The sequence below is a fragment of the Pavona decussata genome, unplaced genomic scaffold, assembly GCF_977016875.1.
Source record: "Pavona decussata unplaced genomic scaffold, jaPavDecu1.1 SCAFFOLD_32, whole genome shotgun sequence".
In the NCBI taxonomy this organism is placed as follows: domain Eukaryota; kingdom Metazoa; phylum Cnidaria; class Anthozoa; order Scleractinia; family Agariciidae; genus Pavona; species Pavona decussata.
Window position 1 is genome coordinate 1,392,624 of NW_028145455.1, and position 27,377 is coordinate 1,420,000.

At 40.2% G+C, this 27,377-nt stretch overlaps 2 protein-coding genes, 1 long non-coding RNA gene and 3 pseudogenes across 3 annotated transcripts in view; 2 read left to right on the top strand and 4 right to left on the bottom strand.

Annotated features, from left to right (window-relative positions):
• Positions 1 to 27,377, top strand: part of LOC146484550 (uncharacterized) — a 209,943-nt gene that overhangs the window by 41,847 nt on the left and 140,719 nt on the right. The gene's annotated exons all lie outside the window — the stretch shown is intronic.
• Positions 1 to 27,377, bottom strand: part of LOC146484552 (uncharacterized) — a 176,203-nt gene that overhangs the window by 24,842 nt on the left and 123,984 nt on the right. The window lies entirely within an intron of this gene.
• On the bottom strand, positions 3,107 to 5,841 carry LOC146484553 (zinc finger MYM-type protein 2-like; annotated as a pseudogene).
• LOC146484554 (uncharacterized) lies at positions 15,506 to 17,212 on the bottom strand. Its single transcript, XM_085104709.1, has 2 exons — positions 17,013 to 17,212; positions 15,506 to 15,745 (listed from the first exon to the last, which is right to left on the bottom strand). The coding sequence occupies exons 1-2, from the start codon at positions 17,184 to 17,186 to the stop codon at positions 15,602 to 15,604; spliced, it is 318 nt and encodes a 105-aa protein (XP_084960835.1). The 5' UTR covers positions 17,187 to 17,212; the 3' UTR covers positions 15,506 to 15,601.
• LOC146484555 (uncharacterized) lies at positions 18,125 to 19,288 on the bottom strand (annotated as a pseudogene).
• Positions 20,667 to 21,956, top strand: LOC146484556 (uncharacterized; annotated as a pseudogene).

Here is a 27,377-nt window from a genome sequence, read left to right on the forward strand (position 1 = left end):
GGGCGGTCGGATGGACAGAAATGACGTCATATCCAAACCAAAATTTCTCGCATTCACGGGTTACCAAATTCTCCTAGCTATGGGGCTCCGCTGCGCGCGCCTGCGGCGCGCGCGAGAGCTCCGCTATAATTTTGAAAATAGACATTGATTGGCAATTAGTTTTCATTTATATACAAACAAAACTAATTTTCATTTGAAAAGCTTTGCACTTAGCCTCGCTTTCGTGATGAGGCTCAAAACAACTCGGACATGACCTGTTCCCGTTAAAGTATGAAAGAAAACAAAGTCACGCCCTACAAAAAAAAAACAAAGAAACCTTTCAGTTCGGATTAAAAAGGGAACAGAATATTTCAGCTAAACAAGCTATGAAGTCCTCAGTTCCAGAGGCCAAAACAAAGGACTCAGAGCAGGGGACGTTTTCGTCATTTTCAACCTTAAAAAGGTCTGAGGTCAGAGAGAAAAAAAATCCTTTTGGAGTAACTGGCACCACCGTGTTTCTTTGTTTGTTTCTTCGATTGTTCGCCGGACCTCAAAAGCGCGAGCTTTGTTCTTATAGACACGACATCTGATGATTTCTCAGCTGAGACATCACTCAATAGTGATTCCAGACATTACTGGAATAAATTACTGTGGCAAGATATCGAGTAAACTCATGTTATCCAGCAAAAAACTAGATTGCTGCTGCTGAACATGCATCTGAGCCTGCGATACTTGACTTGAGTCATGGGGGTCTGGGACTGGACCATCTGTGCTTGCGTCATCTGTACCTGTGAGACAAAAAGTGGTGTCAGCAAAACTGTGGCCAGGACAACACTGACAGTTACTATGGTATTTAATGTGTTTTGTTTCTTCTATAATTTGAGGACGGTACCTCCTAAAAGTACTGCGTATACGATCCATGCATTTTGGGATGGTGCGAGAATCTCTGATTTCTTAAAGACGGTGGCTACCAATTCAAAGGTATTTTTGCGCGGTTTAAGACTACGCAGGAAAAAGAAGATCTTAGCAAGGGGTACTGAATCCAAAAAGAAAATTGGGATGAGGAGGGGTAACCATGCATTTTTCAGGGATAATTTAGCTTCAAATTGGTAAAAAAAAAAAACAAAAAAAAAAAATGCCATACATTGTTACGTGTTTTGAAGCTCTCTAAAATTATTGTTGCTTATTTATCTCAGAAACTTGCGTGGTTACCCCCAGTTTTCGGTTTGGATTCCAAAAGCCCTTGCTAGGATCTGCTTTTCCCACATAGGCACAAACGGTGCAAAAATACCTCTGTATCAGGAGACACCATGCTTACTGTGCCTTTCAACAACATACGGAGCCTGAAGTTGATGAAATCCTAAAGTGTGAGCATTCAAATGAAAGCTACTGAGCAGTACTTTCCTGTGGTGATATTTATTTTGCTGTACAAGGTGATTCTAGCTTTTAAGTTTATGTATGAAATTTTAAAGTGTGACCATTCAAATGAAAGGTACTGAGCAGTGCTTTCCTTTGGTGTTGTTTATTATGCTGAGCAAGGTGGTTTTAACTTTTCAGCCTGTGGATAAAACTCTAAAGTGTGACAATTTAAATGAAGGCTACTGGGCAGTACTTTTCTGTGGTGATGTTTATTATGCTGTACAAGGTGATCCTAGCTTTTGAGTCTGTGGATGAAATTCTAAAGTGTGACCTTTCAAATTAAAGCTACTAAGCAGTACTTTCCTGTGCAATCTGTGGATCAAATTTTAAAAGCGTGCCCACGCATTCCATGAAAGCTATTGAGCAGGGCTTTCTTGCGGTGCAGTTTGCTTATCGTTCTTCAAATACATAATAGCGTTTCCAGCTTGGTGAAAGGGTCAAAACGACCTCAGCAAACACAGAACCAAGGGAAACACCGTGCACAGTCTTTTGCCTGGGACCTCTGCTAGAGTTGCAGGAGCTGTCATTGCTGCTGTTGCTGTGCACCGGCTGGCCCTGCTGCTGGGCTGCTAACGCCTGGTTGGCCTGTGACAGCACAGGGTGACGGAGCTGAGACTCCAATAGCCCATTTTACAGTTGTTTGCTAAGTGACCTGGTCTTGGATTCTAAGCGAGGCTGGGGGTGACCTTGTTTTGATACAAACCTCACTGCTTTTCATTTGCAGATCATACTGTTCTTATGCTAACTATTTGCATTTACATATGAAAAGCAGTGAGTTCTGTATCAAAGCAAGGTCAACCCCAGCCTCGCTTCCAATTCAAGACCAGGTCACTAAGCACACAACTGTAAAATGGTCTATTGGTTTGATTGCATTTGGGAAACTTGGGAGTCCTGTGCTGGAAACGCTTGTTGCTATTGTTGTCGTTGCTGCTGCTGCTGTTGTTGTTTCTTCTGAAGCTAAACAATCAGTATGTTGTGTTAATATGGAAAACAACAACTCTCCCATCTCCAAAGCTAGCAAGTTTCCACAGCCAATCGCGCGTCGTTCCCGTTTTGCGCATTAAAAAAGTCGACTTGTGGCAAATCTTAGCAAACACAACCGGTAGCCACTAAAAGCCCCCCCTCCCAAAAAAAAATTGATAAAAATAAATAATAAATACTGATTTTGTCTGATTTCCTCTCGTTATAATTACTGACCCTCATAATATCCTATTGTTCTCTCTCTCTGCCTTAAATCAACGATTTTAGCCCGAGGAGGCGTGTTATTCAGGTTTGTGCAAGTGTCTGAGGAAAACTGAGGTGGCCCTTTTTGTAAGCTGGGAAATTATCAGGGGTAATTCTAACGAGCTAAAAGAGTCAATATTGCACTGGACTACCTGCAGTGCAATATTTTTAATACTGCATCCTGTTCGCAACAATATTTTTAATATTGTGGCTGGCTCCTTACGAGCCCCTTAATTGCATCATATTTTTGATCAGAACGTAGAGAGGTTTCTAAAGTAAATGAATAGACGAGAATATTTTTCGGTCAAGACGCAAGCACTTTTATTAGCAACTGAATTTGAATATTTGTAAATTTTGATTCCTACACAACTTACGATGACAATGTTTCTTACTTGTATGAGATCACAATTTTAGTGCTATCAGTACTAATTACAACTGACTGATTATAATCCTCATTCTACTTTTCTTTAAAGACTTTTTCGCTTTACCCCATTTCTTCGGTTTGCTGTTTAACATCATTTTTTAAGAGATCATTTTCCTCTTTCTCTTTGACATCCATTTCAACCTTCTCAGGAATCGACCCCTGCAAGATTTCACTTGCTTTTCTTATAAGTGTTGATGACGTACATTTATACTCCCTAACCCATCACATGATCGGTGACCAGTGGTTTCTCGAATAACTCGTTCTGGCACACCACCGGCGTACAATCGTGTGGCACAGCTACGTTGAAGTGAGTGATTTGTAAAATGTCCCTGAAACCCAGCTTTTTACATGACTTTTTTTACTACATCCCCTAACGTTTCTCTTCCCATTGCTTTGTTATAATACCATACGACCCCTTTTGGTTTGAGCAAAGGCCGCAAATAAAATGCGTTGTCACGGATTTGCTTTGGCACGTGAGACAAGTATTTCGTGTACAGCTCAATTGTGCAAGGCTCTACATTGGTTCAATTCTTATACCCTCGAACAACTTTCCTTTTGATACCCAAATGGCTCAATCCACCATTATTAGTTTCAGTAATATCCTTCATATACTGTAAGAATTCATGACCTGATTCATCAAGTTGCAACGACAACTGCGAGTTTTGGAATCTCAAATTCCTGTGTTCCTGCCCAGCCCTCACAACAAACTGAATGCCAAAAACCCACACCAAAGTAAAGCAAAGTAGCTCCGCGTTGTCGCTGCCTCAAAACCAGTTTTCCCCCAAAATTTTTTTCTTGCTCCTCCGGAATGAAATTAGCCTGATTAACAGCTATACCAATTCCTTGTCCAGCTTTTTCTTTCATTTGAAAATTCAAAGTAGAATTTAAACTTCTAAATATACAACCTCTCTTGTCAATTAAAGTTATATTTCGGTTACATTTTACAATTAAGAACGATTGAATACTACAGATCATTTCATATAATGTCTTTCCAGGATACTCATTTCCGTCTTCTCTTTTTACTTCGGAGACAAACCGGGGCCAAGACGAACTCCAACTAGTCCTCAGACAATTTCTCGATGTTGTCGTTTATTTGCCGCTCCCCGCTATAACTCTGTTTGAGTACAGCCTCATTTCTCGCACACCTCCAATGTTCAAAGACTTTCACCACCCACGCCCATTTTCGACGACTTGAGTCTGAAACCCAACTGTCCTCATATTTCTCGCACTCAAAAGACGTGATGGGTGTTTTAAATCTTAGGTCTTCTGAAGAGTGAAAAATATAAGAAAGCACTCTACGATTTCTTGCTCTGCGTTATGAATATCGCCGATTCGTCTTCCGAAGAATCCTCCATCGAGCTCAAATGAAACGGGGATATGTAGACCAAGCTATCCCTTGCAACAAGAAGCTCAAAATGACCAAGTACATTATGTCTTATACTATGCTAATATTCTTTCTTCATGTACATGCCAACTGCACTTTTTACACTTGCGTATGAGATACACATGTTCCACGGACATAGGTAAAGTTGTAACACCATGTAATTACCAAGTAATAACAATGACTGAATGGTGTAGTAATAAAGGTTTAGGCAATTAATACTACTTCTAGACAATGTGTGTCAATTTCATTGTTTGCGTAACAAACAACAATGTGGAGGCGACTTAAATCGTCGATTTTATGCAGATAGAGAACAATAGGATATCGTGAGGGTCAGTAATTATGATAGATAATTACTTCGGCAATCGGCAATCGGTGCTATGAGAGATATTGCTGCAATATCTCTCATAGTACCGACTACCTCAGTAATTATCTATTAAATAAAACAAAACATTCGCTTCCACTCCCCCACCGACGCAGCACCACAATTTCTTTAGAAACTCACCCCTTGTCTATCTGTCATTTGATGATTGCGTGCTTTCAAGGAATAGGAGTGAACGTAGAAGAATCCACAAATCGTTTAGTCCCAGAGTCAAAATGTGGATTACGAGCAGGCAGATCAACAATGGATATGATTTTCTCCCTACGTCAGCTCCAGCAGAAGAGGATGATGACCATCTACATCGCATTCTTAGACTTGACGAAGGTTTTCAATCTTATGATCCGGGGTGGACTGTACAAACTGTTGTAGAAATTGGCTGCCCACCAACATTGCTGAGAACGGTAACTTCCTTTCATGACTAGGATATGCCCAGTACCGTTTGTTTCAACGGTGGAACGTGTTAAGATTGCCCAGTGAGTAGTGGGCTGCAGCAAGGCTGCGAGTATCTTGCTAGACACAAGAACCAACTAGGAGCTCTTAAACATCGCACGGCACTGTTCCAAGCCGAAAGTCAAGGAGGTCCTCTTTGGATAACAGCTTTTCACTGACGATGCAGCACTGATGTCACTCTTCAGCGTCTGGTAGACTACCTGTCCAACACCTGCAGGGAGTTCGGACAGACCATCAGCTGGAGAAGGATAAACGATAAACATCAGGAAACATCCTGACTCAAGCTCCGACTCCTTGCCAGCCATCACCATCAACGGTCATCCCTTAGAGGTGGTGGACAACTTCACCTACCTTGCCTCCACCATCTCCAGCACTCTGAACCTTGATGCAGAGGTGAACATCAGAATTGCCCATGCTGCGTCTTTCATGGCCCAAATGAATGAGAGGGTCTGGGGCAACAACCACCAGGCAGTGCACACCAAAATACACGTCTACCATGCCTTTGTTGTCAGCTTTCTTTTGTACCGCATCGAAGCATGGACTACATACGCAAGCCAGGAGAAGAGGCTGAACAACTACCATCTTCGGTGTCTCAGGCGCTTCTTGCACATTCGGTGGCAGGACCAGGTGACCAACACAAAGGTGCTGGATCGTGAAGGCATCCCCAGTATATGCTTGCACTGCTCAGCTCTCGTTGTGTCGGATGGCTAGGCAACATACGACGGATAGAACCCGGACGCATCCCAGAGGGCCTGTATACGGTCAGCTGACAAAAGGCTTTTAAAAAACCAATTATGCATGTCTATTATGCATGAGCGCCTAGCAGGCAGCATTTACAAGCGCTCCACTAAGATTAGTTTTTTATTGCTTTTAGAATTTATTTTTTTCGAATCACTTACTCACAATTCGTAATCTAAATACAAGCGAATGACCCTGGTTTCCTCAAGAACTTTTTTGAAGACTGTTTCATCGTTTACTCGAGCACGATGCTGTCCTGTCCTGTGGAAACGCCTGACCTACTACAGTATTTCGAAAGTGAAACCAACACGGTGAGGATATCGAAGAGGTTCCCGATCTACTGGTCGACGGACCGCGCCTCTGCTTAAACATGCTGCTGACAACTGGGAGAGTTATGCAAACGACCATGATAGCTATAGCAAAAAAAGGTGAAACATCCAGGGATAGAAGATTTTTTTGCGAATGTTCTAATTCTATATTAAAACTTAAAAGTTAAAGTCCCTAAAAAGTCGTCCGCGATGGAAACAGTTGCGAAGCCTTAACCAGGCAGTACGATTGTGTAGGGTATATTAAGGAAGGGTGTTGAGTGGAGAGAAATGCCTAGTTTCATTTGCTATCAACACCGCAAGTGCCCATAAAATGCTCAATCATGCTGCACTGTGCATGACCGATTTTCCTTCTAACAGACCCCCGGTTGTTGTGGGAAGTGCACTGTATAGTGCTCTACTCACTATGTCGCGGAGGAATGTAAGAGTGAGTGAGTGAGTGAGTGAGTGAGTGAGTGAGTGAGTGAGCGATGGAGGGGGTGAGGAAGTGAGTGAGTGAGTAAGTGTCCGTAAACAAACAGGTCCGCAGTGCGTGCACAGCACAACCCACACGTACGCAATACGTACCTATTTTTATTTTACAGCTGCTCAGGTCCCGTCCACACTGAGGCGTTTTCACAAGCGTCCATTGTCACCTCCAGCCAAGCAAAATGTTTTCGTCCACACTAGCATTTCGGCATCGTTTTCACTTGTCCACACTAAAACGCTCAAAAGCGATGAAAACGACTGGGATCTGGGATTACACTTGTGTAGATGCTCGGATTTGGAGTGGAGCCAAAGTCTTCGTCTTCATCTGTCCACTCTACAAACGTTTTCGACTGAGTCTACGTATTCATCAGCGTTTTCCAAAGATTTAGTAAACGACAGGCGAGAACGCGGTATCAAAAAGTATCCGTTTTCAAAGGAAAACGCATCAGTATAGACGGCGCCTCAGGTGATCAACTATTAAAAAGTTTTGATGTCGGGGCCTTTGGGATAAAGAGTGCCTCTAAAAATATAACTTCAATTTTATCAAACTTGAAATTGACTCATTTACATAATTCGGGAACAGCTTGTGTCTTAGCTGAGACAGTTTGTCTAAGCGATACATTCAACGCGCTGTAAAACCAACTTTCAAATCATGTAAAACTTTAAAAACACTGCAATTCGAAATGCAATCAAGCCTATTCAGTCGTTTGCCGTATAAAATTACACCAAATTGTTCAGTTTTTCTATGGCGGACAACTGGGTGAAGAGGTTCAAAGAGCGAAATATAATCAATTCAAAGTGCGCGTTTTGTTGTTCTCATATTTTGAACGTTTATTTTACAGTGCGTCCAACGTGTGGCTAAGACGAGATATTTTATTCTTCCTGTTTATGTTTTTCAGTCATTTCTATTCTCGGCTGTTGAAATAGTACAAAAGTTAGATTATTTGTTTTGCGCGATTTGGATGTCGTGTTGTATTCACGTCGGGGTTACTAATGGCAACAGCTGAAAGCGGTAACCTTTCTACCGACTTGGCAGAAATTGGCCGTACATAAGTTTACTTTAGATGGTTGTGGTTATAATTTAAGGCAAATTAAACAACTGTTATGGCAATACAAATTAAACAAAATAAGGAAGAAGAAATAAAAGGTGCTGTTTCGTTTAGCATTTTGTGTTGTAAGAAAACCATGAATTACGGTGAATGTCAGGAATGTCCCTTCTAACGAATCACGCACGAATAACGAGTTACACAAACTGTACTAAAGAAAGCCAAACAATAGGTTTTACGTCATTAAGATAATTTTTCTGTTTGGGACAGTTTTGTATATTCTCTATAATTAAAAACTGGATCATTGTATGATGCAATTCGAGCGATTTGATTGCCTTAGCGGCCATGGTATATGAGCCATTATACCATGCCCGAGAAATAGAGACCATTAAATTGTCTTCTAATTGTTTTTGCAAAGCCGCAAAATCAGCAAAATCTAGCAATATTTCTTGATTGTTTTTAATCAAACAATTATTCCACTCACGCTTGTTGGATATGAAATGATCATATCTAACGCGCGCTCGTGGAACAATTCTTAAATATGAAATCGCAATCGTCAGACCTTCGTCAAATGCAGTCCGTGGGTCGCTTTAGCTGTTGGTAATTATACCTGCGTGAGCTTTTGGTTAAAGTGACCGGCAATTTTCAAACAATTAACCGGAAGTCTTCATTAAAATGACCAACGTAAAAAAGCAGCTGTACCTTACCAAAATGGCTATTTAACAGTTTCCGCTCGCTTAAAGTTATCGTCAGTTTCTTCTCTCCTTCGACGAAGCTCTAGCCATTGCAAAGGTTTTTTTTCGCCATACTGGTAAGCAGTGTAGAGGAAACGAAGAGGACCAAGAGAATTTAGTGAGACAATCAGCTTTGCAATTTTTGTCTTTTTTTTTTAACTTCTGGCAGGGTTTTGTACTAACTTCAACTTGCTGAAGATGGTTTTGGTATCCGTTGAGCTAGCTTTTCGTTTTACCTTTTACACTGTTACATTCTTCTTGCTTCAGTTTACGGTTGTAATGTGCTTAGCAACTGGATGAATCTTTGCTTGTGGTGAAAGTGATTATTTCTAACATATCTTGGGTACTTATGGCATGCATTTATTGCAATTTCTAATAGCACCAAATTCAGTGCTTTTTTTTTTCTCTTGCTTCGATCATTCAAAATAGTGGCAACTCTGTATCATGTCAGATGTTTAAAGTCGGTGGTAAAATTTAGATACAAATTAAAATGTTAAAAGACATGTTTTATTTTAGATTCGAATGAGTCTTAACCGTTTCACGACCGTTTCCAAGAGGATAGCGAGCCTCTAAACAAGAGTCCTCAAAACCAATGCCCTGACGTTTTCTTCGATAAAACGAAAAATACTATTTTCTGAGTAAGCTTAAGCAAAACTGAGACTAAAAACTTGCTTCATATCTCATTTTTTAGAAGTACTGCCTCTTGCGAATTCAAGCGGTTTAAAAATTGTTTATTAACCTTTTCTTAATGGTCTTAGCTCCCACGAGTCTCCTGTAGCTCAGTGGTAGAACATCCGAACTAGTAATAGGAAGGTCATAGGTTCGACTCCTGATAGGAGCACTCGGTCGAGTTCCCTCAAAATCTTAGGAAAAATTACAAAGTAAGTAAAACAGGAAAATAAAGCTTTTTAACTCGATAAAGCCAGAACTGAAAAATTGTTATATATTTTATGGACCTCCATGAAGACCGAAAGGCTGTCTGGCTTGACGCTAATAAATATCCATCATAACAAACCTGTAGACGGATTATGATGCTTTGGTTCAGCGATTTGCAGAACAATTCCCGCGGAGGATGCTACTCTTGGATCCAGTTTTCTATGAAACATAAGTTTGTAAAGCATCAGCATGAACTCCCACGACATGCTTATATGTTTATATTAAGTCTAACGCTCCTCGACAACTGTTGATCTTTTTATCAAATTTTTTCGTCTTGAGACAAAAGTTTGCTTGAATTTCAGTAACGAATACGCTTTGGTTTGCTACCCAGAGTCATGCCAGAAGACACTGATTTCCAAGGACTAAAATTTTGAAATAATTTACATATTGCACCAGAGGTAAAAACCTTTCTCTTGTTAATATAGTTTTAATTTCGCGTTTGTTGTGGAAAATGTTTCCTCGAGCGACATCTTTCCTTATCTCCTCACGACCAATAATTTCACTGCGTTGTAATGCTTCTTGTCGCATTCGGGGAAGAGCAGTCGTTTAAACGTGAACCTGAACTAGGCGTCCTAATCTGTGGCAATGTAGTTTTGTAAACTCAGAATTTCTAAAAGGTTTGCTCAATTTCCCTTGAAAGCAAATGTGGCACTAGATTGAACAGACATTTTGCTTTGTTGGAAAGAAATCGATAACCGTAAAGATTTGTCGACTGTCCCTGGTGACCGGTCTCGCAGTTCATGGCTGGCGATCGATCAATGGCGGTGTTGAAAACCAGACGACGCCACAGAAACAATTATTTTTTAATGGAACAAACCTTTTTTTAGAGTATTTAAGGTTGAACGTCTTTGAACAGAATCTTTTTACGTTTCCCGCCGGCCATTTATTGCTTTCGTTTTGTTTTGTTTTGCCGTGCGAAGTTCGTGGTAGAGCAGACTTGAAAGAAGTTTTCATTATTTTGTTTTCAATGCCAGACGCTAACAGCAGGTAGAATTCACAGCGTCACTTAATTTGCTTCATACAAAATGACAGCTTAATAACAAGTGTAAAAATAAAATTTGAATATTGCCAGAAAGCGGAGGCCTTTTCCGCACAAACCCCCATGTTATAAAGAAAGAAAGGAAAGGGATAACCTCTTTTATCTCTTTTTCATTTTTTCTTAAAATTGTGAATAAACGCTTATTATTATTATTATTATTATTATTATTATTATTATTATTATTTTTATAATCTTCGATTGAAAGCCTTGTTCGTTCTTTTTGAAATGCAGTTAAGCGTCCGTCATTACTCACGCATAGGCTTCTTTATTCTTGAAATGTGCTTTAAACGATTAAACGGAAATTTCCTTGAACAGAAGGAATTTTTTTTATTAATTATTAGAGAAAGGCTTGTTGTTTTAAAGGTATGGTTCACAACCTTTTATCAGCCTTACTCTGATTAGCAGATAAGCAGGTGGTTCGGTGGGAGAGGAAATTAACGTAAAGTGATAGGAACCCTGACGATCTGTGTGCACTTTATGGACAGAGATGAAAATTTTGGAATTGTTGCCTTTGAAAATAAAAATAATTAGAAGTGACTTAAATCCTTCATTTTATCCACAGATAGGCGATCCTCATCCCCAAACCAGGAAGGGTGTTCCGAGATGTTATTCTCATCAAGTGACTGCATCGCCTGGCTCGCAGTGTACTCCACCGAGTCTGTTACTATAGTAACACTCAATCTAATGGCAATCATTGTTTTTATTAAAAGCAGAAGTCTTCGCAAGCGCAGTTTGTACTTGGTTATCAACCTGGCAGTCGCGGATATGTTATGTGGAGTATTTTCGCAAGCCACGGATTTCTCCTTACTTGGAGGGTATTACTGTAATTTTTGGAAAGACTATTTTTATAATTACAGGGTGACCATGGTTTTGCACACACTGTTTCTTTTCACTTCCCTTCTAAACATCACTTTGATCTCTTTGGATCGTGTCCACGCGACATTTCGTCCATTCAGACATCGTGTCATCAAAGGATGGGTTTATGGCTTGATTATAACACTCGTTTGGGTCACAGCTTTGGTGTTGTCACTAAGTGTTTGGCTGCAAATATTTGAAAGCAGGATAACAAACAAAATATGGATGTGGATCAGCTTTATTTGCCTGTTTGTGATATGTGTATGTTCTGCCTCAATTACTTTAAAAATGTTGGGCCTGTGTTGTGGCGCGCGTCCTCAGCACCATGGTGCAGCAAATAGAGAGAAAAAACTAACTTGTACATTGTTTATCATATCTTTGGTATCTCTACTCATTTGGCTACCATTGACTCTATTTAATATTTTCCAATTTTATACGTATGATTCCCTCTCTGTTTTAACATATGTACGTTTACTTTTTGCACTGAAGGCTTTACTGTTTGCAACTCTCTCGTGAACCCCATTATATACACCATTAGAATGCCAGAGTTCAAAAGAGCCTTGGTTTCACTTTTGCGTTGCAGATCCCAGCAAATACAGGTTGAACTTCCCAACCAGGCCTGTGCCTCCAGGTCATGTAAATAAAATAATAACATATCTCGTTTCTCCGTTTTTCTCTACTGAGGGAGTGATTACCGTTGAATGCTTCGTTTTTTTGTGACATTTCAGTATCTGTGTTATTGACTTTGTCTCCCAAGTTTCAATGATGATGCGCGACTCTTTTAAAAGATTCTTTTGTATCTTTTAAAACACAACAAATAAATGTGTTGGGATTGGTGTTTTTAAAGGAATAAAAGAACAACAATAATGGACTAATAAAATCTACGCAAAGTGCTTTCACGAGGCTTTTTCGGTCGAACACTTTGTGTTTTTGGGGGGTTGCCCCTTTGATTTCTGATTTAAATTTAGTCGTAGCGATATACCATAACATTATACGCTGTGTTCGTCGCTTTGTAAAATTGTTGTATAAAATTGAGAGCAAGAAAACGCTTTTACTTTTGTTTAGTTATCGAGAATTTATAGACATTTAATTTCGTATAACATGTTATGTAGCAAGATTCTCCCAGTACATAGATCACTTATTGTGGTAATTACGACTTCATAAAAAATTTAATAAATGCTTAATGTCGTAACCAATGTTTGACTTATTGATTGAAAGACTGGATTGGTAAACTGAAACCAACAAACCACAAATCAGCAAATCGTCAACAGTCCACGCGGATCTCTCTCTATACCTCTCTTTCGCTTTGGGATTTTTTTCAGTATAGAGTCTTCAGTTCAGTTGTCGAATCTGCACAGTTTAACTTGCCGGAGACGTGTTTATGTGTACACTTCAGTGGCTCAGTTTTCTTAAGGGCTTTCGAGTAGTCAATGGGGAGGGGGGAAAGGGAATTTGCAAATATCCCATAATGCATTGCGGTCAGAAGATCCTCCGGCATGCTGGGAATTAAGAAGCACCATCACTTCCAAACAAAGAAATAAAACAGACGCCAAATTTATTGAAGTGAATTTATGTCGAATATTGGGCGAGCAGGCAAGTTTTCGGCTTGGTTCTCAAAATTGCGGAAGAGAACTTTTAAAAGAATCAGGCCAACATTTCCAAAATAGAAGCAGAAAAATTGGATGCTTTTGAAACTTAAAGTCTAGTGTTCAGTAGAAACGCTTTTCAGCAAGAGAGAGGCAAACTTTCCAAACTTTCAATTATGGGTTAGTGCATCCTCGGAGGCCCAGGGGCAGCTTGTCGAGTGGAAGGAATTTTCGTGGGGGAAAGTACAAGAACCTTCTTGTAGTAAACTTTCGCCCACGAAAATCCCTTCCACCCGACTAGCTGACCCTGGGTCTCCGAGGATGGGACTAGCGTTCATCACCTGTAGAATGACCGGGATCTAAACAATGGGTGCAACAGATTTATCTGTGGAGATATGGCGCAAATGTGGAAATTTGTACGGTATATCCGTCTCGAGAGGTTTGCACGCATTGTTGTTGATGATCAATATTTCACATGTACAGTGGGCAAGTTGGCGAAGCTCCGGCCGAAATTGGGAATGTAATACAGACATTCGGCCACTTCCTCTCGTATCACAAAATGTGATGTGGTAAGTTATTTCAAAAGTTAGTGACTATCATCGGACAAATTTTAAATTTTGAGCTTCAAATTCGACTTGCCACTGTTGATCTTGTGCTCCGTCAGGGAATGTGAAATACTTGGAGTAATAAAACACAAAGGGTAAACTGCTTCTCATGTCAGGACAGAAAAAAAGAAAAGGGAAACAAAATAGTCGCGAAGTCGACATTTACTGCGATTGGCAGCCACGCCTACTCTCGTAAGGACTCGTCACGCATTCCTTCCCACGAATGTGAATGCGTGACGAGCCACGCCAGGACGTCACATTTGATACCCAGCCCGACTTCCCTGTTCAAATCGTGTGAAACGAAAACAGCAGTCTGTATTCAATTTATTAAACTTTATTGTGCTTTATGAATTTTAAATTAAAAAATGGGTGAAATGACACCATGTTTTTTTAAAACAACGAAACGCGTCCTTGAAAACATGTTAAAAGTTGAAACCGAAACAACCTATTTTATCTTCGCAAGAGTTTTCCAAATTTCGGTACTTTCTTACAATTTTTTTTTAAATGGATCACCAAAAAAAAAAAAAAATCGAAATATTCTCGACAAGTAATCTACAGGAAAAAATGTTTGGATGCCTGAAGACAAATGTTACCTTGTTCTGGAAGTTTTGAACTTGTACATGTATTTGGAATATTGCAAAGACTCTACTCGCTGAAATTTACTCGACAATGTTTGCGCTATTTTAAAAGATTCTAACTGGAATTTTCCGGTATTATTCTACGTACGATACCAGCTCATCAATACAGTTTCCGAATCGATGGCAGACAATGAAAACGAAGTGAAAACGAATGCTTGGTTTATTAACAGAGTTGATAAGGGAGCTTTATCAACGAGGACGGCGACGGCATTGAGAACGTCAAAAAAGCAACAGGCTTATTAACCAAAACAACAACTCTGCACATGCATCACGCGTTTTGGTACATTTCTTTGCCGTCACGGCACGACTAGGACGTGAAATTTCCTGATGGGACGTTTTATGGAGGACATAACCACGCGATGACAATTTTTCCTTTCTCTTTTTAAAGTGCCCCTGGGACGAGAATTTAATTTTCCTTCTTTTTGCATTTTCGTGTAGAATATGACCTTCTTACTCATGTTACCAAATTTCAATCCTTTACGACGATTGGAAGTATTTTTTTTTTTAGCTTTTTATTCGAGATTTCACGGCCGCCATTACTTGGCCTTGTTCCGGAAGTTAAGGCTCAAATTACAGGAAGTGACGTCATTGGCTCAACACGAAAAATTCCACATGGCAAATTTTCATATGGATTCTACTTTATAATCTGTATTCTGCTGTTATTTTGGTTCGCAACAGCAGAATACAGTTTATGAAGTAGAAAAGATGGAAAATGAAATTTTCGTCCCAGGGGCACTTTAAACTACGCTACGTACAATCTTGGACATTTCAACCACCCTTCCCCCGATTTCAATAACGGAACAATGGCGTGTTTTGCTTTGCTCGTGAATTTGTCATTGATGTTGGGGGGGGGGGGGGGGGATTTAATTACTCTTTTTGTTTTTATTCTGTTCAAGATTGTAGCTTCAGGTCCAAAGTTCGACAAAACAAAAACATGTGGTGAAAAGATCATTAAATTTCTTCAAAACTGTTCGGTAAACATACTAGAGATCATCAACAAATGAATATGATCTTGGATCACAAATCCCAACAACCAGTAAAGTAGAGATGTATATCGCTGATAACAAAACGAACATGTAAATAATTTACCTTTCCATGACTAATAGCTTACAGCACTACTTACAAACACCAAATGGTCAAACGAATCCTGTCTAATTAATTTACGAGCATCATTTCCCAAAACTGCTTTTTTACGCATTACCTAAGGTTCATTTGATAAAGAATGGAACAAGAAAAACGTACCTTTCCTTTTACTGTAAATATAGAAGTCAGGACCTCAAAAACGCGAGCTTCGTTCTTATAGACACGACATCTGATGATTTCTCAGCTGAGACATTACTCAATAGTAATCCCAGACATTACTGGAATAAATTACTGTGGCAAGATATCGAGTAAACTCATGTTATCCGACAGAAAACTAGACTGCTGCTGCTGAACCTGCATCTGAGCCTGCGATACTTGACCTTGAGTCATGGGGGCCTGGGACTGGACCATCTGTGCTTGCGTCATCTGTACCTGTGAGACAAAGAATGGTGTCAGCTAAACTGTTGCCAGGACAACGCTGACAGTTACTATGGTATTTCATGTGTTTTGTATCTTCTATAATTTGAGGACGGTGCCTCCTTAAAGTACTGCGCGGTTTTTCCGCAAATCTCGGGATGATCCGTTAAACTCTTAAGGACGGTGGCTACTAATTCAAAGGTATTATGACTATGAAGGGGAAAGAAGATCTTAGCAAGGGGTACTGGAATCCAAAAAAGGAAATAGGGGGCCAAGCATTTTTCAGAGATCATAATTTAATCTTCAAATTGGCAAAAAATGCCATACGTTGTTACGTGTTTTGGAGCTTTTTAGGATTATTTTTGGTTAATTGTTTCAGAAAATGCGTGGTTACCCCCAGTTTTCGGTTTGGCTTCCAAAAGCCCTTGCTAGGATCTGTTTTTCCCACAAAGGCACAAATGGTGCAAAAATACCGCTGTATCAGGAGACACCATGCTTACTGTGCCTTTCAATAACATACGGACTCTGAAGTTCAGGATGCGATCAACTTTCACGGTTTTCACTGCCGTCATTCAGTGTCGGGGTCAAACGTTACTGTTCAAGCGCTGTAATTAGCGGATTTCGATCCACTCTTCCGTATTCTCTATTTTGTGGTAAGTCGATTGTCTCTGTAATAACGATTGACGTGATGCTGCGGTGCTGTTTATTTTGCCGCACAAGGTGATGCTAGCTTTTGAGTCTGTGGATGAAATCCTAAAGTGTGACCATTCAAATGAAAGTTTCTGAGCAGTACTTTCCTGTAGTGATGTTTATGCAAGGTTATTCTAGCTTTTGAGTCCGTGGATGAAAAACGAAGTGTGACCATTCAAATGAAAGCGACCAAGGCTGTTGCCTTACAGGAGCCCAGTTATCTGGGGCGCCCAAGAAAATGCTCTGGGCGCCTAAATGTTTTGCAACAGCACCTAATACTTTTCATATTGGTCTCCTAACTTCTCTCTGGGGTCAAGACTTGTTGTAGGTCTCCAAACTTCAGTTTTAGGCAACAGCCTTGTCTACTGAGCAGTACTTTCTTGTGGCATTTGTGAATGGAATCTTTAATGCGTGCCCATTCCATGAAAGCTATTGAGCAGGGCTTTCTTGCGGTGCAGTTTTCTTCTTATCGTCCTTCAAATATACAATAGCGTTTCCAGCTTGGTGAAAGGATCAAAACTAACTCAGCAAACACAGAACCAATGGAAATACCGCGCACAGTCATTTCCGTACAGTCATTTCCGTACATTACCTGACCGAGCGACATCTGGGCAGCTGCCTGGGACCTCTGCTGCTGCAGTTGCAGTAGCTGCCATTGTTGCTGTTGCTGTGCACCTGCTAGACCCTGCCGCTGGGCTGCTGACGCCTGGTTGGCCTGTGACTGTAGAAGGTGACGGAGCTGGGACTGCAATTGGTTTGATTGCATTTGGGAAACTTGGGTGTCCTGTGTTGGAAACGGTTGTTGCTTTTGTTATTGTTATTGTTGCTGCTGCTGTTGCTGTTGCTGCTGAAGCTAAACAAACAGTATGTTGTGTTAATATGGAATACAACATTTCTCTCATCTCCAAAGCTAGCAAGCTTGTACAGTCCGTCGCGCGTCGTTCCCGTTTTGCGCATCAAGAAAGTCGACTTGTGGCAAATCTTAGCAAACACAATCAGTAGCCACTAAACCCCCCCCCCCCCCCCCCACCCCCAAATAAAGCGATTAAAAAATAATAATAATAAATACTGATTGCGGCTGATTTCCTCTCGTAATAATTACTGTCCCTCATAATATCCTATTGTTCTGTCTCTCTCTGCATTAAATGAACGATTTCAGCCTGAGGAGGCGTGTTATTCACGTTTGTGCCTGAGGAAAACGGAGGCGGCCGTTTTTGTAAGCTGGGAAATTATCAGGGGTAATTAAAACGATCTAAAAGGGTCAATACTGCACTGGACTACCTACAGTGCAATATTTTTAATACTGCATCCTGTTCGCAACAATATTCTTAATATTGCGGCCGGCTCCTTATAAACCCCTTAATTGCATCATATTTTTGATCAGAACCTAGAGAGGGTTCTAAAGTAAATGAAGAGACAAGAAGTATTACTCGGTCAAGACGCAATCACTTTTATTAGCAACTTAATTTTAACATTTGTAAATTTTGATTCCTACACAACTTACGATAACAATGTTTCTGAGATCACAATCTTACTGCTATCAGTACTAATTACTACTCACTCATTATAATCCTCATTTTACTTTTCTTTAAAGACTTTTTCGCTTAACCCCATTTCTTCTGTTTGCTGTTTAACATCATTTTTTAAGAGATCATTTTCCTCTTTCTCTTTGTCATCCATTTCAATCTTCTTAGGAATCGACCCTTACAAGATTTCACTTGCTTTTCTTTTAAGTGTTAACGATGTACATTTATAACCCCTAACCCCATCACATGATCGGTGACCAGTGGTTTCTCGAATAACTTGTTCTGGCACACCACCGTCGTACGACCGTGTGGCACAGCTACGTCGAAGTGAGTGATTGTAAAATGCCCCTAAAACCCAGCTTTTCGCATGACTTTTTTTTTACCACATTCCCTAACGTTTCTCTTCCCATTGCTTTACCATACGACCCCTTTTGGTTTGGGCAAAGGCCGCAAATAAAATGCATTCTACTGATGCTTTGGCACGTGGGACAAGTATTTCTTGTACAGCTCAATTGGGCAAGGCTCTACATTGGTTAAATTCTTATACGCTCGAACAACATTCCTTTTGATACCCAAATGGCTCAATCCACCATTATTAGTTTTAGTAATATCCTCCATATACTGTAAGAATTCATCACCTGATTCATCAAGTTGCAACGACAACTGCGAGTTTTGGAATCTCAAATTCCTGTGTTCCTGCCCAGCCCTCAAAGCAAACTGAATGCCAAAAACCCACACCAAAGGAAAGCAAAGTAGCTCCGCGTTGTCGCTGCCTAAAAAGCAGTTTTCCCCAAAATCATTTTTCTTGCTCCTCGGTAATGAAATTAGCCTGATTAACAGCTATTCTAAACCCTTGTCCAGCTTTTTCTTTCATTTGAAAATTCAAAGCAGAATTTAAACTTCTAAATATACAACCTCTCTTGTCAATTAAAGTTACATTTCGCTTACATTTTACACGTAAGAACTTTTGAATATGAAAGAAATGTGATGGTATATTTCCAGCCTGGTGAATGAATGAGAATGATGATTATTCTAGAAAGTGACGCAGGCATACTCGGAAAAAAGAAATCCGAGTGCTCTTATCAGGAGTCGAACCTAAGACCTTCCGATTACTAGTTCGGATGCTCTACCACTGAGCTACAGGAGACTCGTGTGGGAGCTAAGGTGGTAGAGCATCCGAGTCTGAAACCCAACTTTCCTCATATTTCTCGCACTCAAAAGACGTGATGGGTCTTTTAAATCTTAGCTCTTTTGAAGAGTGAAAAATACAAGAAAACCTTTTGTTAGTCGTTTAAAAAAGGAACCAGATAACAAAGCTAGCAGATGTTATTACCTTCAACATCTTAAGCACTCTCCGATTTCTGGCTCTGCGTTTTGAATATGGCCGATTCGTCTTCCGAAGAATCCTCCATCGAGCTCAAAAACAGGGATATGTAGACCAAGCTATCCCTTGCAAGCTCAAAATGACCAAGTTCATTACGTCTTATACTATGCTAATATTCTTCGTCATGTACATGAAAGCCAACAGCACTTTTCACACGTACATATGAGATACGCATGTTCCACGGACATCTATAGGTAAAGTTGTAACACCTTGTAATTACCAAGTAATAACAATGACTGAATAGTGCAATGAAAAAGGTTTAGGCAATTAATACCTCTGCTAGACAACGATGTGGAGGCGACTGACATCGTTCAGGATTTAATGCAGAGAGAGAAGAATAGGATATTATGAGGGTTAGTAATGATTATAGATAATTACTTCGGCAGTCGGTGCTATAAGAGATATTGCAACCAGCCTCAGGCTCCGCCCTCAGCTGGCTGCAATATCTCCCATAGCACCGACTACCTCAGTAATTATCTATATAAAAATAACACCAAACATTTGCTTCCACTCCCCCATCGACGCAGCACCATAATTTCTTTAGACACTCGCCCCTTGTCTATCTGTCATTTAATAATTGCGTGCTTTCCAGAATAGGAGTGAACGTAGCAGAATCCACAAATCGTTTAGTCCCAGAGTCAAAATGTGGGTTACGAGCAGGAAGATCAACAATGGATATGATTTTCTCCCTACGTCTTAAAATAACTGTACGAAAGAAACGATAAATTTCGCGTCTTTAAGACGAGTTTTCTGTTTAGGACAGTTTTGCATATTCTCTAATATGAAATCGCAATCGTCAGACCTTCATCAAATGCAGTCCGTGGTTTGCATTAACTGTTATAAGATAGCTAGTAAATTCGTGCAATCAAATCCAATTGCGCGAGCGTGCTTCATATTCCAATTGAGCACGCTGATGACGTCAGCAAACAAATGCCTCGAGAAACAAAATTTTTGCGAGTTTATACTTCGTGCATTCAAACTCAGGAGGAAAACTTAAGTTCTTTAATAAGTTAACCAAACATGACAACAAGCGAACGAACTGATGCAGATATGCCAAGTTTTTCTTTAGGATTGGAGTTTTTATCTCCAGAAAAAGAACCCAAAGAAAAGCAAAACAAAAAGAAACAAGCAAGGGCGGTGTCAACGCGTTTCGCAAGTCCCCTAGGTGAATCAGAGATGGAAAATATCGTTGCAGAAAGACACTCTGGAGGAACCAAACAAATAACAAACTTGTCTATGAAATAAATGTGATGGTATATTTCCAGCCTGGTAAATGAAAGGTAAAAACTTCCATTCAAATACTTGAAGAGTATTTTATTTTACCCATGTGCAGGTTTCCAAGCGGAGAAATCTGCCGGCAATATAAACATTTCACAGGAGCGGTTCAGCGTAACTAATTTTTGTTGCGGTTTTCGGAAGTGAGAGCAGCTTTGAAAGGTTTCTGTTTTTCACTAATTGATATAAAAATTAGTTTACAAAAATTTGACTATCATTGTTTTTCTCCTATTGAAGCTTGGTGCAAAGAGAAAAATATCAAACAGCAATTGAGGAAATGACTGTGGGACAACTGGACACAAACCTGCGCAGATTCTACGCCGAAGCAAGGAACAAATCTGGTGAACAGTACAGTAAATCCACTCTTCTTGGTTTCCGACATTCTTTCGAAAGGCACCTCAACGCACCTCATTTTAACCGGAGCCTTACACTGAGCTCAGACCCTCGTTTTAAAAGGTCAAACGAGATGCTGAACGCCCAGATTATCAGTTTGAAGCGTCAAGGAAAAGAGAACGTGAATCACAAGCCAGCAATTGAACATGAAAATTTGACGAAACTCAAAATTTCTCAAGCCATAGCACTTACCGATCCTTTTTCCTTGCTTCGAAATGTGTGGTTTCACGTTGTCCTGTTTTTTTTTTTTTTTGTCGGAGAGGAAGAGGAAGGCCAGAGGCAACTCAAAAAGTCAAGTTTCAAATTTGAAGCCGACGCATCAGAAAGATGGTTCATCACAATGGCGCACGATGAAGCAACTAAAAATCACCAAGGTCGGGGAGGTGTGAGTGATGTCACAAGCAATGAAAAATTGGCAAGGATGTAGGAAACCTCTGAAGAAAACGACGGTTACAAAGCGATGAAGTTTTACATTGCAAACTCAGCTCAATCCTAAAAACGATGCATTTTTTCAATATCCGAAGAAGCAGTGGAAGTACGATGATGAAATTTAGTACAATGCAAAACCAATCGGTGTCAACAAGCTCGACAACAAGGTGAAAAGTATCAGCGAGGTAGCAAAACTGTCCAACGTCTACACCAACCACAGCTTCAGGGCCACCGCGGCACCTTGTGGTCAAATGCCGGTATACAAAATCGCTATATTATGGCAATATCTGGTCACCGTAGCGAGCAGAGTTTGGCGCACTACAACACGCGGCCTTCCACTTCTCAACTGCAACACTGCAGTGAAGTTCTGTCAAGAAGTCTGAGTCCTTTTTCTTCTGGCACAGCCATAAACACCCAAAACCAAATTCAAGAACAGATCGAGATGGCAACGGCAACGACATCAACTGCACGGTACAACCAGCGGCATGTGCACGTCACCTTTGGTTCAGATTTCAGCCAGAGAAGTTGACTAAAATTTCGTGTATTTCTGCGTAAATGCTTGCAAATATTTATACCACGAAAGCAAGTTGAAATATTATTTTGTGTCGAAAAGGAGAAAATATTTAGGAAGATTGCGTTGCCTTCCAAAACTGTTTGCAAGTCGAACTTTCTGTCACACAAAGCTGGGATGTGGACTGTTGTAAATTAGCCAATCAAACAGCACTTTTGAGATAGGAGAATTTTGTACTTTATCTGGAAATAAAGTTTATTTAAAAGCATGAGTTCACCTGTCAGTTTTTTGACCAATCTGAGACGAGATCGTTGAATGTTTTTTTCTGAAAGAACGACGCATAAATTGAAGCGTAGCAGAAGGTATTTAGTAAATAAACCCCTTCAGGCGGCTGGTCTGTCGGCTGATAATGTCCGCGGCTGAGAGATTACAAGTCCGAAAAATGAATATTTGGCCGAGAAGCGAAGCTTCGAGGGCAAATGTGAAATTTTGAGGACAATCTCTCAGCCAAGGACATTATCAGCAGACATACCAGCAAGCCAGAAAGGGTTTTACTTATTTTATAACCCTTCCATTAATTTGACATTTTTGACTTTCCGGAACGGCATTTGCGACCAGCTTTTTGCTGTAAACATAGACTGTTCACAGTCCCCTATTTTTCCGTGTGATCGTCGAGATCGAGCGCGTCTTACCGTTAATTGCGGCCATCTTGATTTTTAGATGTACCGAGGGGGCGGGCGTCGGGGATTATAGCTCTAGGGGGTGGGGGGCGAGAAAAATAGAGGGACTGTGCCAACATCACTGCGACTCGCGTTCAAGGAGCGCGCTGCTCCTGCAACGAAGCCAACTGATTGGTCATTAGACAAGAGAGGTTAATCTGCGTTGAAAATACGTTTGGGTGAAACTGACAAGCTGTTGACAAGTCGACAGTTCTAAAAATGGCTCTCGCTCGCGGGGGATTAATTTCAGATGTATCGTTTTCATGCGGGTTAACTGAGCGCCTTGGAGGTTTAGTTTTGAAGGACAAACAAGAAGAAGCGTTGAAAAGTTTACTGGATGGCAAAGGTGTGTTTGCTGTACTACCTGCTGGCTTCGGGAAGAGCTTACATGTAATATATCAAAGCTTTGTCATTGCAAAAGAAATGGAGGGCTGCGTCACTGATCCGCGTTGTTTAGTTATCGTCCCGCTTCGCAGCATCGTAGAAGAGCAAGTAAACTACAACGATTTTGGCATGACAGCTAAAGGTTTCGAGAAATCAAGCGAAGCCTTAACGGACATTAAAATCAACAATTACAAATTGATCTATGCCTCCGCTGAGCAAGCTTTATCGAGCGAATTTCTCAGTTTGCTATAAAAGGACGACTCCTCCGAGCTCAAGAAATCGTTGTCGCCGAATTTTCAGGGCACATTTTGAGCAAACACGGGAAGACTTCTTCGTATCTTGCGGGATTTCTACTCCGACATGCTTTCCAACCAGCTCGGCTGGGGGAGTGCTGCTAACTCCCGATTTCTGCGGTATTTTAAACAAATTCTCCGTGGAAACACGGTATCTGCCAGACGACTTAAAATCAACGTTAAAAAGACGACACGTATTAGAAACATCTGGCTTCTTAGCTGATGGTTTCACCGATTTTTTGGGTGTAGTGTTCACCGCCTCCATTGAAAACGGTGATGTTTTGATCACGCAACATTCATGTATCAAATGTACATTTGTGTATTTTTATTTGGCATGTTTTTTATCAGAGGCGGAGTTTGTTAATTAATGAATGTGGACAGGCGTCAAATTCCTGTCACGCCCCCTGAACGCAAGTCGCAGTGAAGTTATTACAGTCCCTCTATTTTTCTCGCCTCTTCCCAAACCGTCCCCCGCCCCCTAAGTAGATTTGATACTCTTCCCCAGGTTAGACTCGGTACGATTGAAAGTCAAGATGGCCGAGCTCGACGATCACACGGAAAAAGAGGGGACTGTGAACAGTCTACTATAAACATGACTGGACATCTACAAAACGAGTTTGTTTTTCTTCCATGTAAAATAGTAAAGATGAAAAGGCAAAACTCTTGAACTGGCTTTGTTTCTTTTCGATGGAAATAATAGGAGGGCAAATATCGACGCTGGCGGGGGTTATTGCGTGATAACGGCCCTGTGAATTTGCACCACGTGACGTAAAGTAGCCAATAAAATCACGCGAAAATTAATTGGTGGGTTATAATTTTCTTTAGACTCTTTATATTTTAAGCATTTTAACTACTTGTTGAAAATGTTATAAAACAATTGATTCATGCGTCAGCTGTGCTTCATCGAGATATGAAGCACTTGGGAAGTTTGGAGAGCACTCAAGAAGCTAGAGTTGCTCTCGGCTACGCCTCAAGCAACTCTTACGCATCTTTCGTGCTCTCCAAACTTCCCGCGTGGTTCATATCTCGATGAAGCACGCTAACGCATGAATCATTTGTATATCTGTCCGTGGTTCGCAATAACTGTTGACAATTATACCTGTGTGAGCTTTTGGTTAAAGCGACCGGCGATTTTCAAACAATTAACCGGAAGTGTTCATTAAAATGACCAACGTAAACAAGCAGCTGTACCTTACTAAATAGGCTGTTTAACAGTTTCCGCGCGCTTAAAGTTTTTATCGTCAGTTTCTTCTCTCCTTCGACGAAACTCTAGCCATCGCAAAGCCTTTTTTTCGCCATACACAGTGTAGAGGAATTGCAAGAGGACAAAGGGAATTTAGTGAGGTAAACAGCTTTGCAATTTTTGTCTTTTTGGTAACTTCTAGGAGGAATTCGTACTATAACTTCAGCTTGCTGATGAAGGTTTTGGTATCCGTTGAGCTAGCTTTACGTTTTACCTTTTACATTGTTACATTCTTGCTTCAGTTTACGGTTTTAACGTGGTTTGCAACTAGACGAATCTTTGCTTGTGCTGAAAGTGATAATTTAATATCTTGGGCAGTTATGGCATGTATTTATTGCGGTTTCTAATAGCACCAAATGCAGTGCTCTTTTTTCTCTTGCTCCGATCATTCAAAATAGAATTCGTATGCCAGTGTGGCAACTCTGTATCATGTCAGATGTTAAAATTTGGTGGTAAAATTTAGATACAAATTTAAATGTAAAAAGACATGTTTTATTTTAGATTCGAATGAGTCTTAACCGTTTCACGCCCGTTTCCAGGACGATAGCAAGCCAATAAACAAAAGTCTCCAAAATCACTGCCCTGACGTTTTCTTCGATAAAACGAAAAATACTATCTTCTGAGTAAGCTGAAGCAAAACTGAGACTAAAAACTTGCTTCATATCTAATTTTTTTAGAAGAGTTAGTACTGCCTCTTGCGAATTCAAGCGGTTTAAACATTGTTTATTAAATCTTTTTTTAATGGCCTTAGCTCCCACAAGTCTCCTGTAGCTCAGTTGTAGAGCATCCGAACTAGTAATCAGGAGGTCTTAGGTTCGACTCCTGATAGGAGCACTTAGTCGAGCTTCCTAAAAATCTTAGGAAAAATCATAAAATAAGTACTGACAGGAAAATAAAGCTTTGTCACTCGATAAAACGAGAACTGAAAAATTGTCATTTATTTTACGGACCTCCATGAAGACCGAAAGGCTGTCTGGCTTGACGCTAATGAATATCCATCATAACAAACCTGTAGACGGATTATGATGCTTTGGTTCTGCGATTTGCAGTACAATCTCCGCGGAGAATGCTACTCTTGGATCCCGTTTTCCATGAAACATAAGTTTGTAAAGCATCAGCATGAACTCCCACGACATGCTTATATGTTTACATAAAGCGCAACGCTCCTCGACAAAGTTTGATCTTTTTATCAATTTTTTTCGTTTTGAGGCAAATGCTTCCTTAAATTTCGGTAACGAATACGGTTTGGTTTGCTCCCCAGAGTCATGCCGGAAAACACATGTCCAAGGACTAAAATTCTAAAATAATTTACATATTGCACAAGAGCTGAAAACCTTTCTCTTGTTAATACAGTTTTAATTTCGCGTTTGTTGTGGAAAATGTTTTCTCGAGCGACATCTTTTTTTTTTGACTCCTCACAACCAATAATTTCACTACTTTGTAATGCTTCTTGACGCATTCGGGGGAGAGCAGTTGTTCAAAGGTGAACCTGAAGGCGTCCTAATCTGTGGCAATGTAGTTTTGTAAACACGGAATTTCTAAAAGGTCGTTCAATTTCCTTTGAAAGCAAATGTGGCACTAGATTGAACAGACATTTTGCTTTGTTGGAAAGAAATTGATAACCGTAAAGATTTGTCGACTGCCCCTGGTGACCGGCCTCGCAGTTCATGGCTGGCGATCGATCATAAAAACAATGGCGGTTTTGAAAATCAGAAACAGAAACGATTATTTTTTAATGGAACAAACCTTTTTCTAGAGAATTTAAAGTTGAACGTCTTTGAACATAATCTTTTTACGTGCCCCGCAATTTTTTGTTTTGTTTTGTTTTACCGTTCGATGTTCGTGGTATAGCAGACTTGAAAGAGGTTTTCATAATTTTGTTTTCAATGCCAGTCGCTAACAGCCGGCAGAATTGTTTTTTTTGAAATGTACATGTAGTTCTCAAGCGTCCGTCATTACGCATACGCTTCTTAATTCTTGAAATGTGCTTTAAATGAAGAAATGGAAATTTCTTTGGGCAGTAGGAATTATTTTTATTAATTATCAGAGAAAGGCTTGTTGTTTTAAAGGTATGGTTCACGACCTTTTATCAGCCTTACTCTGATTAGTGGTTCGGTGGGAGAGGAAGTTAACGTAAAGTGATAGCAACCCTTGACGATCTGTGTACACTTTATGGACAGAGATGAAAATTTTGGAATTGTTGCCTTTGAAAATAAAAATAATTGAAAGTGACTTAAATCCTTCATTTTATCCACAGGTAGGCGATCCTCATTCCCAAACAAGGAAGGGTGTTCCGAGATGTTATTCTCATCAACTGACTGCATTGTCTGGCTCGCAGTGTACTTCACCGAGTCTGTTGCTATAGTAACACTCAATCTTGTGACAATCATTGTTTTTATGAAAAGCAGAAGTCTTCGCAAGCGAAGTTTGTACTTGGTTATCAACCTGGCAGTCGCAGATATGTTATGTGGAGGATTTTCGCAAGCAGTCACGGATTTCTCCTTACTTGGAGGGTATTACTGTAATTTTTGGAAAGAAAATTTTTATACTTACAGGGTAACCAAGGTTTTGTATACACTGTTTCCTTTCACTTCCCTTCTAAACATCACTGTGATCTCTTTGGAACGCGTCCACGCGACATTTCGTCCATTCAGACATCGTATCATCAAAGGATGGGTTTATGGATTAATTATTATACTTATTTGGGTAACAGCTCTGCTGATGTCACTAAATACTTGGCTGCAAATATTTGAAAGTAGTATAAGAAAGAACATATGGACGTCGGTCAGCATTCTTTGTC